The sequence below is a fragment of the Pholcus phalangioides genome, unplaced genomic scaffold (assembly GCF_987345545.1).
Source record: "Pholcus phalangioides strain wild (caught in Gottingen) unplaced genomic scaffold, Ppha-v1.0 ptg000015l_1, whole genome shotgun sequence".
Lineage (NCBI taxonomy): Eukaryota > Metazoa > Arthropoda > Arachnida > Araneae > Pholcidae > Pholcus > Pholcus phalangioides.
Genome location: NW_028301608.1, coordinates 41085194 through 41102473, shown reverse-complemented (window position 1 = coordinate 41102473; position 17280 = coordinate 41085194). Strand labels below are relative to the sequence as shown.

Genomic DNA, 17280 nt, shown 5'->3' with positions numbered 1-17280 from the left:
AAAAAAAATTATCAAAAAAACAGTAATTTTACTCCAAGTGTTCCAACGGGAGACGGTCGCGTGACGTCACTTGATTTTTCGAAAAGAGTAGCTAGAAAACCGGTTTCAGGGCACCCCCCTGGAGCATAGTCTCCCAAACTTTTTGTTCCATCGCCCCCCAACTCACGTAAACCCATAGGATCCCATGTTAAATCAGTAGGTTCTACCGCCCCCTTGGACCATTTCATCGCCCACCAGGGGGCGATACTGTCCACTTTGGGAAACACTGGCTTAGAGGGTGGTCACAATGAATTTCTTAAAAGGAAATTTTTTGAGTTCTTGGCCTTAGAATATCATTGAAATATCAACAGAAATTGATTTAATAACATATTAAAGGTATTTTCTTTCGAAATTTGAAATTTTTTTTTTAAATATTTTTTTGCATTTTATCGTTTGGGGTGGGGCAGGAGCCCTTCCCGTATAGTCTCTGATCCCACCATGATAGGAGGTAGGGAAGCAGAGATGAAATTTTGCTGACAAGGGGGATCAAAAATGGCTGAAAAATTGACGTAATCATGGCCCCCACATCCTGGAGTTGAACCTTAGGCTGGGATCTTTCACGGGCCCCTTCAAGGTGGATTTATAGCGTGAAAAACAAAAAATAATGAAAATCATCCCGGGCCTCATGGGTAGAGCCTCGCCAGCTCACCCCTTGTGGGGACCATAGACGTAATACTTGAACAGCCCCTTAGGGTCTCTCATAAATTCAGGCCTTGGGAAAACGTGTTTTTGAGTCACGCGTCAAAGGTGGAGTCATATGAACCAATTGTGAATCGCGTCCCCCGACTTTCAAGTCTATCTCCGCCTATGTTTGGGGGCCCTTTATTTCGTGCTTTCCGCGAGAAGAGACAGGAGACCGTGAAACTTTTTTTTCAACGTCGTTTACGTATTTTTGCTTAAGTTTTCATTTCTCTCGAACACTGGTTTAAGAGACCCGCTGCACCCACTACAGCTAATCTCTTTCGACTCCCGGCCTATCAACATACGGGATATAAACATCCAAATTTAGTATGCAGTTATTTTTCACCGAAATAATTATAAATTAAAAACATTGAAGTAAACTTTCGGTGGAAGTATTGGAAATTTTTGAAGATTAGGGACGGCCTATCCAAGTGTCTAATGAAATTGAAAACTTGTTCAACAGAAGTATTTTGAAAACCTTTCCCACTCCGGTACTTTAAAAAGTAGACTCGTTCAGCAACTGCCTGCATGACAGTTTACGGTGGACTTATCGTGCTGTTTTTCAGGCTTCAAAACGGATCAAAATTAGTTGCTTACATAGCGCAAGACCCTTTCAAAAGGAATACGAATCCACCAAAATTGTAAATAAATGATCTGTGAAAAGATCAAGCAATTTATCTACACCAGACTTGCTATCAAACTCACCCCCCCCCCAAAAAGTTCCAATGCTTCCAAATTAAACTCCTAGTATTGGAGCATGTATACCGCTCCCGGAAACAGACAGGCACAATCCAAATACATACTAACTTAATGCTTTATTAAACAAAAACACGGAATGTTACACAGAATAAACATTACAATGAAACAGGATGACTGTACAGTGTTTGAGAAGTCCAAAAGTTGAATTAATCTACTTCCTCCATGCGAGATGCATCTTCCTCATCACCACCTTCCAGAGTAGGCATCTCTTCAACAACAGCATCTCCACAAGCACCAACGTCATCCTCATCAATACCCAAGCCTAGTTTGATCATGCGGTAAATGCGTGAAGCATGCGTTTGTGGATCTTCCAAAGCGAAACCCGAGCATAGGAGAGAGGTTTCGAACAGTAGCATCACCAAATCCTAAAAATAGAAGAAAAAAAGTTGCCTTATATATACAGTACAATCAACCGCTGTATGTCTCTAGGGGCAGGACAGCAATATATATACGATTTATACAGTACCATAGCTGCCAACTTTTGAAAATTCGGGAGATTTTCGCGCACACCCGTATTTTATGCTAAAACCACTCCCTAACAAATACAATAGGGATTTTCCAAATATAAAAGTTAGAGCGTAGGGAATAAAATCCCTACTCAAAAACTGAAGTCAAATTAAAATAGGGATTTTACACACATGGAAGTTAAACCCTTGGGAATAAAATTCCTACGCAAAAAACAAGTGAAATTGGAGGCCAAAACTTCAATGATGTAAAAATAAATATTGTGTTCAATCAGAAACGCTGTGAACAAACATTCTGAGCGAATGACCCCAAAATCATCGGAAGATGAAGGAAAACATTTTTGAAGAACACTGACTTTTTGAGACACTGTTTTTTTTTTTTTCATTTCACGAGTGATGATGGCAGTCTTTCCATGACCGATGTTTATGTCCGTAACACAACTTGTACAAAAAGGAAAAGTCTGCCCTCTTCTGGAACGTTTGATGAAAGGAAATTCATCAGAATAAGTATCTTTAAAATTGATTAAATATGTTTTTGCTTATCAGTATTCGTGTTTTGTTATATTGCACGTTATAACAAAAGAAATTTTGACCACATGCGCGTGACTATAATCTTCAATTATTATCCAGGACTATTGGCTGCTAAGTCATTTCCCTGCACAATAAGACAAACAACTTTCTTGTTACCATCAGAGGGTTTGTAAAACTTCCTTAAAAAGGGAATTTCCCCATTTACGACGTGTGACCTCATTTCGAAAGGGAAAAAAGATGCCCACAAGAAATTCCTTAGGGATTGTTTTCATAAGCGGGGATTTTTTTAATGATGTAGGGAATTTTAAGGGACAATTAGGGATTTGTGATTTTCGTAAAAATTCGGGAGATTTAAGAACTTTTTGGGATAACGAGCGATGAAGGTAAAATTCGGGAGACTTGGCAGCTATGCAGTACAATCATTGTCACTCAGATTTCTGCATTTCAACCCCTTGTATATTTTCAGGTACAGCACTGCTCAAACATACAATTTCATGGGAACCTGGACTTTCACAGCTCAAGGGGTTAAATGATTAGTCAAAACTCTGTACATCAATGATCAATCCAAAACGTCTGCGAGAATGACATTACCATACACAAATTGTAGGCCATACATACCCATCATCTAAATCAGAGATCAAACATTACACATCCTGGCATTTTTCCAAAGAACTAGTTATTGGTATATAAGGAGTGTTTATTTTCCAAAAGGGAAACATTTCCTTCCTTCAAAATACACTTCAACGGTTTAAGAATCACTGGGATTAGCCATCAGATTATGTAAATTGGGATTCATCACACGAATATTTTTGGTGGAAATTACAATGTATATAAAGTTAGTCATTTCTAACAGCAGCATATTTTTCATACATTTCTGTATTTGATAACAGACACCCATGGGGTCAAAAATTTCACTATAGAGTGCCTATAAATGTAATTCAAAATTATGTCCATCAATAGAGGTATGTTATGAGAGGTTCCACCAAAATATTAACATAAGAAACTATTACAGGGCAGTAAGGGTACGTTCTGGGCCAATTATAACCTGGATTCAACAGGTGGCATAGATTTTTCAGACTGACCATTGAGTAAAATTTGACCAACAGTCCCATTAATTTCCTTCAAAATAGAACCTTTCCAAAATTCAAATATGAATGACTTCAACAGCGGTTCTCAACTATTGCTCCTTGTGAACTCTCCAGGGGCTTCTTGGACACTTGAGGAAATTAACTTTAAAAATATTTTTTTTAATTTTACTTAGTAAAAAAAAAAAAAAAAAATTAACTTCAATGAATTAAAAATTAGCATACGAGCTCTACCATAGAAATTTCTTATTAAAAAGGGCTCAGTCAAAAAAGTTGAACCGCTGCTCTTTGATATTGATCAAGAAACACAGGAATAATAGAAAAGATTACTCTTTAGGCTATTTTCTGCTTATGTAAAAAGGTGCAAACAAGACTTATCCATTAACACTCTTCTGGTTTTTCCAGTTTACTGTAAATTTCACAGAAGTGGAAATATTCAAGAACTATCAAGGACGTATTCTTCACAGGAGGTAATTTTTATAAACAGATTGTTAAAACACATTTCCGTTGACTATGAAAAAAAAAAAACCACACACCATTGGTTTAATTTAAAGTTTTACTTATTATTAGGATTTATTCTATGTATCAAAGCAGATAGAATTAATTTTATTAACCTTCAAAACAACCACATTTAGATTTGAATAAATTTCCTCCAGATTTTTCAGTGGAAGATTAGAAAAATTTTCATTACTGTTTTGGTCTTATCTATATCTACAGAAATATTAAAACTAAGATTTTGTTCTCCTCAAAAATAAGGACGATTTTAAAATTAAAAACAAGAAACCAAATTTCAATTCTGCATTTAAGTTTGGAATCTCGCGTAAGGACAGGGGGAAAAAAACCCAAGTGATATGCATGTAAATTATTTTTTCTAATAAATGAAAAAAAAAAGTAATGTTATCAAAATAAAAATTAATATATTTACTGTTAAAATTCTTTATATTTGTCTCACATTTCCTATATATCTACCTCTCAAAGTTTGAGCACATATGCCAAGTCGTTTCGAAAACATCTGATAAAATATATTTAAAATGAGACCAACAGAAAAATATCAAGCCCATCCATTAAATACAACATAGGAACTAGACCTTAAACCACATATACCTCCTCTGCATTACCCTATGGCGGCTGTTCTCAACCATTTGAATTCTATACCAGAAAACACTTTGCAAGCTAGTTATTACTATTTAAAAAATATTTTTTACAAACTTTGTCATTTCAAGTTCCCTCATGTAGCCACAGAACCCTTGGGGAGTGCACTTTAAAACCACTACCCTATAGCATTAACAAATGAGCACGTATGTGCTACGAACCCAACATAGAAGCATTATAAAGAAAACATGTTCAAGATGAGTGCCACCATCTATCTACCAAATTTAAAAAAGCAGATGAGCCAGTAGTTTTGCTTTTGCTATGCATGAATTTCCAAGAATTTTGCAGGCTCAAATTGTTTTGTGGATAGGAGATGAGCTCACATCAGCATTCTAAATGTTGGAACCCACAATAAACCAGGGGCTTTAGATGACTATTACACCAACAGATTGCTTAGGTCTTCACAATTGGAGGACATCACATTTCCCCTTCCCCAGTTACACGAGAGAACTCTCAATACAAGTGTCTACAGATATAGTACTATACACATTTATGTTACATAAACAAGAAAATTCAGCAATAAAAAAAAAAACTACCTTGACAGACTTGTCATTCTTATCTACTTCAGCTTTTTGCCTGAGGTTTTCAATGATCGGGTGGTCAGGATTGATTTCCAAATGCTTCTTGGCTGCCATGTAACCCATAGTACTGGAATCCCTCAAAGCCTGTGCTTTCATGATCCTTTCCATGTTGGCACTCCATCCATATTGACTTGTGACAATACAACAGGGTGAGGTGACTAACCTGTTTGACACTACAACCTATAGAAAAGAAATTTGGATGTTCAATTTTTACATGGGGTGGAAAAAACCACGCATCATAGTTATCAAATGAACTAGGTAAGTCAACCTTCACGAGATATGATCATGGAGAAGCTCAAAACGTATCCAAAATACAAAATTTAAACATTTGTTTGAAGAAAAACCATTCAAGAATATTGGTATAATAAAAACCTAAGTACCTTTTCAACTCTCTTGTCCAAGATATCTTTAACAACCTTGCACAAGTTTTCGAATTTTGCCTTGTCTTCCTCTCGCTTCTTTTTCTCTTCCTCATCTTCTGGCAATTCCAAGCCTTCCTTGGTCACAGAAACCAAGGTTTTTCCATCATATTCCTTTAGCTGCTGCACACAGTACTCATCAATAGGTTCAGTCATGTAGATCACTTCAAAACCCCTTTTCTTCACTCTCTCAACAAATGAAGAGTTAGCTACCTGATCTTTGGACTCACCAGTGATGAAATAAATACTTTTCTGATTTTCTTTCATTCTTTCTACATAGTCCTTCAATGAACAATACTCGTCGCCAGATGCAGAAGTGTAATACCTAAGGAACTCTGAAAGTTTTTTCCTGTTCTGGGAATCTTCATGAATACCAAGCTGAAAAATAAAAACAATGTAATCAAGCAAGAGAAATAAATTTTTAATTCATACATAGTATAGTATTTATAAATGTGTATATATCTTAAAACACCACACACTTAGAACCTCCCATTATTAAAACTCGAATAGCCAACTCCTTCACTAGCTATTGATCACCATGGTAGAAAACAAATCTTGTAATTACCTTAATGTTCTTGCTGAATTGCTCGTAGAACTTCTTGTACATGTCTTTGTCTTCAGCAACCTCATCGAACAATTCCAAGCATTTCTTCACCAAGTTTTTCCTAATAACCTTCAATATCTTGTTCTGTTGCAACATCTCTCTGGAAATGTTCAGTGGTAGATCTTCCGAATCAACAACACCCTTGATAAAATCTGAACCAGAAGTTAAAATTTTAACAGGTATCTCTAAAAACATTAAATTCAAAATGTTAAATTATATAAACTTCAGCTTTTTTTGGCACTAGCAAATTAAAGTGGTTCTAAATTACAACTTTTTGAACTTATACTAGCAAACGCAAAATTAGAAAATACCCTGTTCACGAATTCTATTTCATAACCATATAGAAAATTACATGTGCCAATACCTATTTTTTATAACTGCCATGTTGACAAAAGTCTACAAAAGCATTAAATAATTTAAAGTTTTCGGTTCTGTAAATCAAGTCCTTTTAGATGATTTGTATTATGGAGAAGCTCAAAATGTATCCAAAATACAAATTTAACAATTGTAATGTTAGGATACAATTGTTTTAAGACATTTACAAAAAGGTTTCACAAACTCTACAAGAACCTAGTTATTCTCAAATAGACTTGATTTAACACCAATGGAATAAAGATTTAACTATTCTTCATTTACAGTCAGTAAAACAATATACTTACTAAGGTAATCTGGGATAAGATCTTCACAATTGTCCATAATGAAGACCCTCCTTACATATAACTTGATGTTATTCTTCTGTTTCCTGTTCTCAAATAAATCAAATGGTGCCCTTTTGGGAACAAACAACAAGGCTCTGAATTCAAGTTGCCCTTCAACAGAAAAATGTTTTACTGCCAAATGATCTTCCCAATCATTAGTGAGACTTTTATAGAACTCTCCATATTCTTCTTGACTGATGTCATCAGGATTCCTCATCCATATTGGCTTTGTCTTGTTTAACTCTTCTTCATCAGTGTATTTTTCCTTGATTTTCTTTTTCTTCTTCTTGTCTTTGTCTTTCTCTTTGTCTTCTTCCTCATCCTCTCCTACATCTTCAACTTCTGGTTTGTCCTCCTCTTTGTTTTCTTTATCTTCTTTCTCTTCTTCGGCCTCGTCATCAGAAACTTCTTTCTCACGCTCTTTTTGAACAAGTAATTTAATAGGGTAGCCAATAAATTGACTGTGCTTCTTGATCACTTCTTTGACTTTTCTTTCTTCCAAATATTCAGCCTGGTCTTCTTTCAGAAAAAGCACAATTCTAGTACCTCTGCCAAGTGGTTCACCTGTAAAAACAATGACATAAGTTCTCAGCTTCTTCAAAAAATTATTGATGGAGTTTAAAATACTTTCCATTTAGTAATTAATTGAATAAATATTAAAATAGACCTATTTAGTAAATATTAATGAATTAAAGATTTAACTTCAAAAGAGTCTGCTATTGGGAAAGATACAGTATAACCTTGTTTCCATTAATTCTTACAAAAAAGGTTTTCAACAGCTGGTTGATATGAAGATATTTTGGAAGAATTCAACTGGCCCCTGCAGAGAAATCGAACCCACATTTTTTCACTTTCCAGGTGAAAACCCGGACCACAGAAGTAACGAATATTTCAGTCTTTCCTTGGAGCTCACATGTACTGAACGGGACCATATATATGGATGGTTAGACCTAACTCAGGCTAAAGCTCACAATTGCTGCCAATGACTAAGTGATTATTTATCCAAGGTTAATGTCACTCTCTGCTATCCATACAAGTTTTTAACAGCTGGCTGATGCAAAGATACATGTTCTGTGTACATGTTACGCACAGCTACGTTCAGTGCGCACAAGCTCCAAGGAAAGATTGAGATATTAGTTGCCGCTAACCTAGTGCATTCAGAAAGTGAAGGGACATGGGTTTGATTCCCTGCAGGAGCAAGTTGAATTTTCCTCTTTCCATTATCTTTATATCACCTAGTTGTTAAAAACCTTTGTACGGAAAGCAGAGCGACATCATCCAATTAGTTCCCATACGTTAAAGTGATACACTTGAGGTTATGTATAATCAATTGTCTATAAAGAAAATTTGATTAAAAATTACATTTCATTTATTATTTTCACCAGTTATGTATAATTTTTTTTATATTTATCAGACTTTATCAAATTTCTTTATCAAGTCTATTTTACCTATAGTAGTGCTACATGTATTACATAATACAAATTAAAGTAAAAAAGAAATCCATATATAGAAACCCTATTCATAACGTTATTGTAATGTTTGCTTTCATATATTGAACACACATACATACACATATATACACACACACACACACACATATATACACACACACACATATATACACATACACACATATATACACATACACACATATATACACATACATATATATATATATATAAACAAAACCAAGATTACTATTTGAAATCAGTACCTTCTACCATAGTAATTAGTCAAATCAAATAATTAGATGGATTATATTTATATTGCATAGCTGCCAACTTTTGAAAATGAAAATTCTGGAGATTTTCGCGCAAACCCGTATTTTATGCTAAAACCACTCCCTATAGGGATTTTTCCAAATAAAATAGGGATTTTCCAAACATAAAAGTTAAAGCGTAGGGAATAAAATCCCTACTCAAAAACTAAAGTCAAATTAAAATAAGGATTTTACACACATGGAAGTTAAAACCCTTGGGAATAAAATTCCTACGCAAAAAAACAAGTGAAATTGGAGGCCAAAACTTCAATGATGTAAAAATAAATATTGCGTTCAATCAGAAACGCTGTGAACAAACATTCTGCGCGAATGACCCCAAAATCATCGGAAGATGAAGGAAAACACCGTCAATTTTTGAAGAACACTGACTTTTTGAGACACTGTTTTTTTTTTTTTCATTTCACGACTGATGATGGCAGTCTTTCCATGACCGATGTTTATGTCCGTAACACAACTTGTACAAAAAGGAAAAGTCTGTCCTCTTCTGGAACGTTTGATGAAAGGAAATTCATCAGAATAAGTATCTTTAAAATTGGATTAAATATGTTTTTGCTTATCATTATTCATGCTTTGTTATATCGCACGTACGTAACTTCAACAAAAGAAATTGACCACATGTGCATCACCATAATCTTCAATTATTATCCAGGACTATTGGCTGCTAAGCCATTTCCCTGCACGATAAGACAAACAACTTTCTTGTTATCATCAGAGGGTTTGTAAAACTTCCTTAAAAAGGGAATTTCCCCGTTTACGACGTGTGACGTCATTTCGAAAGGGAAAAAAAAAAGGCTTCATGCCCCACAAAAAATTCCTTAGGGATTGTTTTCATAAGTGGGTTTTTAATGAAATAGGGAATTTTTAGGGACAATTAGGGATTTGTGATTTTCGTAAAAATTCAGGAGATTTAAGAACTTTTCGGGAGATCGAGCGATGAAGATAAAATTCGGGAGATTCCCGAAAAATTCGGGAGACTTGGCAGCTATGATATTGAGATGATTATATTTACTAAGAGCTTGAAATTACATATAAATCACTATTGAACATTATAAATTCAACTTATGAATAAAAATTAATTAGTTTAGGATAAAAATTGGAACAGATGCAGTATGGTCCGCCACGACTTTGGCGACTTTTTTCTCGCGATAAGTCGCCAAGACCGTCATAATGCTTCTCTGGGTTGCCGTATTTTTTAACACTTTTCCGGTTTCGTTGGGTGATACTAGATGGCGCTGCCTTCACCAAACAGGATTTTTCTTTTGTTCACCGCGTTTTTTCAAAAATTCTAAGCAGCCGTTGTTCCATTTCCAGCGCGTCTCTCTCTCTCATTATTCCTCCCTTCTGTAGCTCTAGTTATTTGGATTATCTACTGCTCAGGTTGTATCATACCATTTTATTATTTCGTTGTATTTATTAGTTATTCATCCATTGCCATGCCTTCTGTTTTATCGGTTTATTATTTAAAATGAACCTACAGAATTTTTCATGCCCGGACCCGCTTACTTAAAGAAAAGGGTCCGGGTTTTAATTTTAATGCATAAATATTTATTTATTCAACATGCCCGGATCCGTTTATTTAAAAAGAAAGGGTCCGGGTTTTAGTTTTAATGCATAGAATATTTATTTATTTATTCAACATGCCCGGATCCGTTTATTTAAAAAAAAGGGTCCGGGTTTTAGTTTTAATGCATGGAATATTTATGCCCGGAATTCCTTATGCCCCGATCTTTTTATTATTAAAAAAATGGGCCAGGTGTAATTTTTTTTTAACTGATATTTTTTTATATTTTTATGCTTGGTGGTTTCTATTATGTTTTGCACGCTTTTTTTTCGGCGTCCGTAGTGTCTGACGGCCTTGGCGACTCTTCGTCGGGCCATCAGACATGTGTGGCGCCAAATAATCGCCAAGTGGCGGACCATACGACAGCTGTTCCAAATGTTCATTAACAGGAAGTCTCCGTTAAAGAAGGTTCTATTATAACCAACTAATCAATGCTAAAAATTTTTTTTTAAATTATGGGATATTCTGTACAGCAGAAAACTATTATAAAAATAAATTATAATTCAAAGATTAAAAATCTACGAAAATACTGTTAAATTGTTCAATATTTATTACACATATACTCACTAATATCAGGTCGTACAGTGAAAGATCCTCCAGCAGAAGATTCCCAAGTATACTGGTCATCATCATTATGCTTAGAAGTGACAGTAACTTTATCTGCTACCAGGTAAGCAGAATAAAAACCAACACCAAACTGCCCAATCATAGATATATCAGCTCCAGCCTGCAGAGCCTCCATGAAAGCTTTAGTGCCTGACTTTGCAATGGTTCCTAGATTGTTAACCAAGTCTGCTTTGGTCATACCAATACCAGAATCAATGATGGTGAGAGTACGGTCATCTTTATTAGGAATTATCTTTATGAACAACTCCTTGCAAGCATCAAGCTTTGTTGGTTCTGTCAGAGATTCATACCTAATCTTGTCTAGAGCCTATAAGAAAAACAATTTAAAACTGATCAATTAACCTCAAACATTAAAACCTTTTATAGACAGCAGATCAAATAAAACTGGTAACCTATATTGAACTTAACAAGTATAATTTAAGAATAATCTTCCAAGAAATATATTCAATGATTATTCTCCGGAATGAACAAGTATATTATATGAAGAAATTAAATTTCAGTTTCGGCATAACATTCAGAAGATTCAAAAAGAAGTGATTTGCCTCCTCCAGGAATCAAACCCAGGTCCCCTTGCATACTAGGCAACCAATACACCAGAGACTTCTCAATCCGTTTCTCTATGGAGTTTTAATACAAAATGTCAATTGGGGTGAAAATTGCTGTTGTGAAGAGAGGCTGCTACTCAACGTTTCACGCTACTAATAAGTGTTATAAAGAATTCAGAAGTGTCCGATGTATTTGTTAGCAAACTTGCCCAGTATGCACGGGGACCTAGATTAGATTCCCGGAGGTAAATAACTCAGTTTTGGCATATCATACAGAAAATTCAATTCCTCAGTATAACGAGTATATTATTTTAAATTATAACCAACTATTGAATCTAGTCAAATTTTAACCCAAATGATAACCCCCCCCCCCCCATGGAATTTTACACTAGATTTCATATTATATGAAGTCCAATATATTAACCAGACATCTCATTGGCCTATTGTCACCAATGGTAACACTGCTTTGTACAAGCTTATAAAACACCAAGTAGTTCTTGGGAAAAATTTCTTCACCAAGTTTGCTTCTGTGATTGGCTATGTGAGGAAGAGAAAAAACAAGTCATTTCAACTCCTAGTAGTGCATAGGCTCTTGTTATATAGAAAGGGGGTCCCACTTTTTCTTTGTTAGCTATTACGTGCTGCCAATTGCACCAAATACAATTGCAAATAAAATTGTCCATTTGACCTATTATTAGTCTAATCTGGTGTAATTGGAGTTTTACGCTACATCACTTAGATTAAAGGTTCTCTCGTTTAACAACTTTTCCACCTGATCAGCCAAACCATTAATTACTGAGTCAATAAACTAGTTACAGGAGACGTTACACTACAAAAAACACGAGTCTAGAGTTTCTTATGGTGTTCTATTTTTTTCTAAAATCACATCGATCTTTATTATGATGAATTTGTATACACGTGAGAGTTTGAGAGAAGACTTTCACACACAGACAAAACAGATTGCCTCAATCTCATGCCAGTCTAAACCTACTGCTCTACTAACACCTATAGCAGGAAGCCTCTACACGAAGTTCACAACGTCACTGAAACTTACTATTTACCTATAGTTATTGCATATACCATAAAAAGATAAACCATTTCGCATACGTCTACTTGCTTTATTTATTTAATTGCGACAGGTGAAATAGACAACTTCAGTGACAAAGCTTCACGCCAAGACTTTCTGCTATAAAAAGGTGTTGGCTACACTATGTCCAAACCCATACAAAACTGTCCCACACTCAGTTCTATTTCTATGGTCGTATTTTTACAAAATACGAAAATCTTGGAATGCGACAGAAATAGCCACTTTTGTAAAAAATACCATGGCTGCCAACTTTTGAAAATGAAAATTCTGGAGATTTTAACACGAACCCATATTTTTTGCTAAAACCACTCTTTAATAAATACGAAAGGGATCTTCTAAATAAAAGATTTTTCACACATAAAAGTTAAAGCATTGGAGAATAAAATCCAACTCTAAAAACAAGTGAAATTAGAGACCAAAACCTCAAAATGATCTAAAAAATAAATATTGTGTTCAATCAGAAACGCTGTGAACAAACATTCTGCACAAATGACCCCAAAATCACTAGATGAAGGGGGAAAAAAAAAATGCCAATTTTTAAAAGAACACAGACTTTTTGTGACTCGTTTTTTTTTTATTTAACAGGAACAGCTTTGGTATAAGGGACACGCCAAATTTGCGACTTTTTACCGGCGATAAGTTTCCATCGTTGGCGTGCTCTGGTTTGTTCTTCCAGAATGTTTGTAGAATTCTGCCAGTCGGTGGCGCTGGCTGTTGTTTTTCCGTGTTCTTAGCGTCTTTCAAACGGGTTTTACTGCCATTTTCAAACTGGTTCTATTTTTCTCATTCTATCCTTTTTATTCTTCCAAATGACATCACTTAATAGCCGCGGCATTTTGAAAAACTGTTGGGATAGTTCTTTATTTTCTCTTCCTTACGTATATATGATGTAATGTGCGTGTCGGATTAATTAAAATCATTTTGGATATCTTTTCCCTAAGGTTGTACCTTTAATATTTTCCAATATTTATTCTTTTCTACATGCAGGATGACCCTGCATCCTTTTTATTTATTTTATACCGTTGATTATTTATAAGAACCAGGATTCTCCGAAAGAGTCCAGAAAGAGAGTCCCAGTTTTAATTTATAATAGAATATTTTTATTTATACAACAGGACCGATGTTTATTCACAACGGTCCGGGTTTCATTTAAACCCAGATTCATTTTTTTTTTATCCAGTTTTATTTTTTTAAACACTCCACAGCTTATTTTTGTTTATGCCATTTGTTTTTATTGTTTTCTATGCTGGCAACTTTTTTTTCTGGCGCACGTAGTGCCTGGCGGCTTTTTCTCAGGCCATCTGACATATTTGGCACCGGAAAAAAAAGTCGCCAACCTGTTCCGAGATTTTTTATGGCATTATGATTATGTTCTAGAGAGGTAGCACCCCTCCTGTGGCAGCGCTGAACATTCACCACTGCTAACAAGTTTTAAGCCAATGTTAGCATTTGCTTTTTTACTAAAGGAATTTTTTTTATTTATTTATCTAGTTTAAACCTTGCCTACACTGCACTGTACTAAAGTTTCTTTTTGAATGGTACAATGTTGTAGGTTCAGGCCGTTTCATTAGTACTTATACATAGTCAAGCTCACGGAACTTGCGTTGGGAAGAATGCTTCGTTGTAGGTGCAACAAGAGATGGCTCACAAGGATGTACACAGGTTGGGATTAAATTGACTATTCATGAATTAAAGGACATTTTACCGTGAGATTGAGCTTTATTGGCACTAATCTGGAAGGGTCGCATGAAGCGTTATATTTTACAAATTTTGAATTAAAATACTTTGACCCCTGATAAAGAAACCCCCCCCCCCCCCCAATCACTGAAATTCCAGTTACTACATTAATATGTGAAACAAGTTTTTAGTTCTTTTGGTAGAAAATTCTCTATCATATAAACATCAAAGACTTCCCCTAAGATGAAGTCTTCAAATAAATACACTTGCCGTATATACTCTTGTATAAGCCGACCCCCCCTACTTCAGGACCACCAAAACCGCAATAAATTTAAAACCAGTGTATAAGCCGACCCCCAAAAAATCCGTGCATTTCAGAGAATATATTTCCATGTTACAAGAAAAATATTTTTCCTTATATTTCCATGCAAAATGAATAGCTTACAGAAATTTACAATAGAAAAAGATTCAAAAATTTTAAACCATTTTTCCTGAGTCTCAATCTCAAGTTCATTGTAATCCATCAGATCATTATAGGGTACGGCATCGTCCCTACGACGGGTACACTATCATCGCCATTGTCACTTTCAAAGAGGATATAGTCTTCAGTTCCGTCCACGGCATTGCTGATGCAACACTATTTGAAGGATCGAATGATAATTTCAGTGGAGACAGAATTACACACCCCACGTGCCCATTGGCACACTAAGCCGATGGCAGGTTTCTTCCAGGCACCACCTTTTGTGGTTTCTTTATCATTGAAACTCATCCATTCGATCCACAAATTCCTCTAACAGTCTTTGAAAAGCTTGTTGATGTTCACATAAAGCTTTACAAAATCAACGTTTGCCCACCTGGTATCAAAGTCAATGTTTTCGATTTCTTTGCCTCGTCTTTGACATTTTCGGGGGTTTGAATATATCGTATACCAATAATGCCAGTTTTTCGAACACTGCTACAAAAATGAGTACAGATTGTGGGAGTAGATATTTTTCCCACCAAAAACTGACCTGGGTATAAGCAGACCCTCCCACTTGAGGAATTTTTCAAAAAAAAAAAAAAAACCTGCTTATACACGACTATACGGTATTTCACCTTGAAACCTATAAAAACAGTGTTAAAAATATTTTTCAAGCACCCTAAAAAATTACCACTGCATTTTTTATACACATTCAAATTAATTTTTTAAAGACGTCGCCTTTACGCACTTTCCTCGCCAATTTTAATATAGAAAACAAAAACCAGACATTATGCAATACATATTCTATAATATACTTACATCAGATGAATTGGAGATCAACTCCCTAAGAAAGATCTCTTTGTTGGAATAGAAAGTATTGATAATCAAGCTCATTAACTGAGCTATTTCAGCCTGAAACGCAAAGGTTTCAGCTTCCTCCATTGTTACATCACCTCCAGGCATCTAGAAGAATAAACCATAATTATATAGATAAAGTGACAGACTACTTATCAAAACAACGATAAATACAATCTGGGAGACTGGTCTTACCAATTCAAGACAAGGTAACTAATTTCCTTAATAATGAGGTCTCTTTAGATTTACAGGACCCCCTTCCGGTCACAACTTTAAAAAGCTAAATTACTTTCAGCAAGGACATCAAGTTCTGGTTTTTCCTTATATTTGTTAGCAAGACAATTAAATTGACTCTTCAAAGACTCAATCACATTGCACGTTTACTAGCTATTCAGTTTTACTGATACCAAAATCAGTGATAAGGCACGAAATCTACACCCACTCTGCTAAAGCAAATGAAGTTCAAGAAAAGGGTACTTTTATTTTCACCTGCAATATATTACTCTCTTTGACTACGACCTCCTAGATGATCTAACAGAAATACATAATTCATATAATGCAAGAAAATCCATAAGTAAATCTTGTGAAAATATTGTACAACACAAGCGATTTATTGTATGGCCAAATTGAAACCAGTTTGCTCTCTGGCTACTTACACTTGCCTAAGGATAGCTAGTATTCACCCAATGTAATTGTAAATTGATAAGGGCTTAGATACAAGTAATGCAGGGCTGGACAAGAGCCATGTAACCATGGCAACTAAAAATTAATATCACCTATAATTTCCATGTAAGCTACTAAATTGCTGGCTGAGAACCCCACATTTGGAATTAATAGCATATCTGCTAATGTAAATGAGCGTCAGTAATAAGTCACAAGAAGCATTATTTTGGACCTTCAGATAAAAATTTCTTGGCACCTAAAAATTCCAAGACATAAGATTTGTCAAACCATGAAGGAACCCAAAATTTTCCCTGGAATCCCACTTCATTCTATTCAAAAAGAATTTTAAACACAAAAGAAACCACTATTACTTTAAATTGCATATACCCATTATCCAAGATTAATTGAATATTCTGGAATCAGATTGCCCAATAATTTGTATAATTAAACCAAGAAAACTTTCCGATAGATCAATACACTCATGAACTAGATAAAATTTGTAACTAGTTTAACTATAAGACTATTCCTACACCAAAAAGGAATCGCACCATACCCTTCAGTAAAATTAATATCCACCTTTCTTAAAAATAGGCTACACCCTTAAAAAAAGGGGGGGGGGAATCCTAGTTCTCTGTTCCAATGAATTCCGAACTCATTTCCACCCATAATTCATTAAATTTATGGAGTTGCTAGTAAAACGCCAACAATTCTAATAAAAAAACTATTAGAAAACTGCCTTTTAGATCTTTAAAAACGTTGTAAATTGGACCTCACTTAAAAACTCTTTGGACTTTAAAAAAAAAAAAAAAAAGAAAACTTAAATTTCACAAATCAATACATTGACAAATAAATTTTTAATTAAATCGACTGCAAATAGTTGAAAAAAGGGAAAATATAATACCTTCAAAGCTTTAAATTTCACTCGATAAGAGAATCAATCTCAAGAAAAAACTTCGCTCAGCGAAACTCGGTTCACTTTGAACTCAACACGCCGGCAGGACAATGAAATTCT

General features: G+C 35.0%; 1 protein-coding gene across 1 annotated transcript; it reads right to left on the bottom strand.

Annotated features, from left to right (window-relative positions):
- Nucleotides 1-1516: 1516 nt before the first annotated feature.
- On the bottom strand, nucleotides 1517-17280 carry Hsp83 (Heat shock protein 83). Its single transcript, XM_089243559.1, has 8 exons — nucleotides 17170-17280; nucleotides 15570-15713; nucleotides 10922-11288; nucleotides 6975-7577; nucleotides 6277-6467; nucleotides 5673-6089; nucleotides 5248-5472; nucleotides 1517-1844 (listed from the first exon to the last, which is right to left on the bottom strand). The coding sequence occupies exons 2-8, from the start codon at nucleotides 15711-15713 to the stop codon at nucleotides 1626-1628; spliced, it is 2166 nt and encodes a 721-aa protein (XP_089099685.1). The 5' UTR covers nucleotides 17170-17280; the 3' UTR covers nucleotides 1517-1625.

Bases quoted from the DNA above. Each gene is read 5' to 3' on its own strand.
- Hsp83 (XM_089243559.1), bottom strand. From the start codon at position 15,713: ATGCCTGGAGGTGATGTAACAATGGAGGAAGCTGAAACCTTTGCGTTT. The intron at 11,289-15,569 runs GTAAGTATATTA...TTTTTCTTATAG, and splicing joins TGATCTCCAATTCATCTGAT to GCTCTAGACAAGATTAGGTA. The intron at 6,090-6,276 runs GTAATTACAAGA...TTTATTTTTCAG, and splicing joins AATTCAGCAAGAACATTAAG to CTTGGTATTCATGAAGATTC.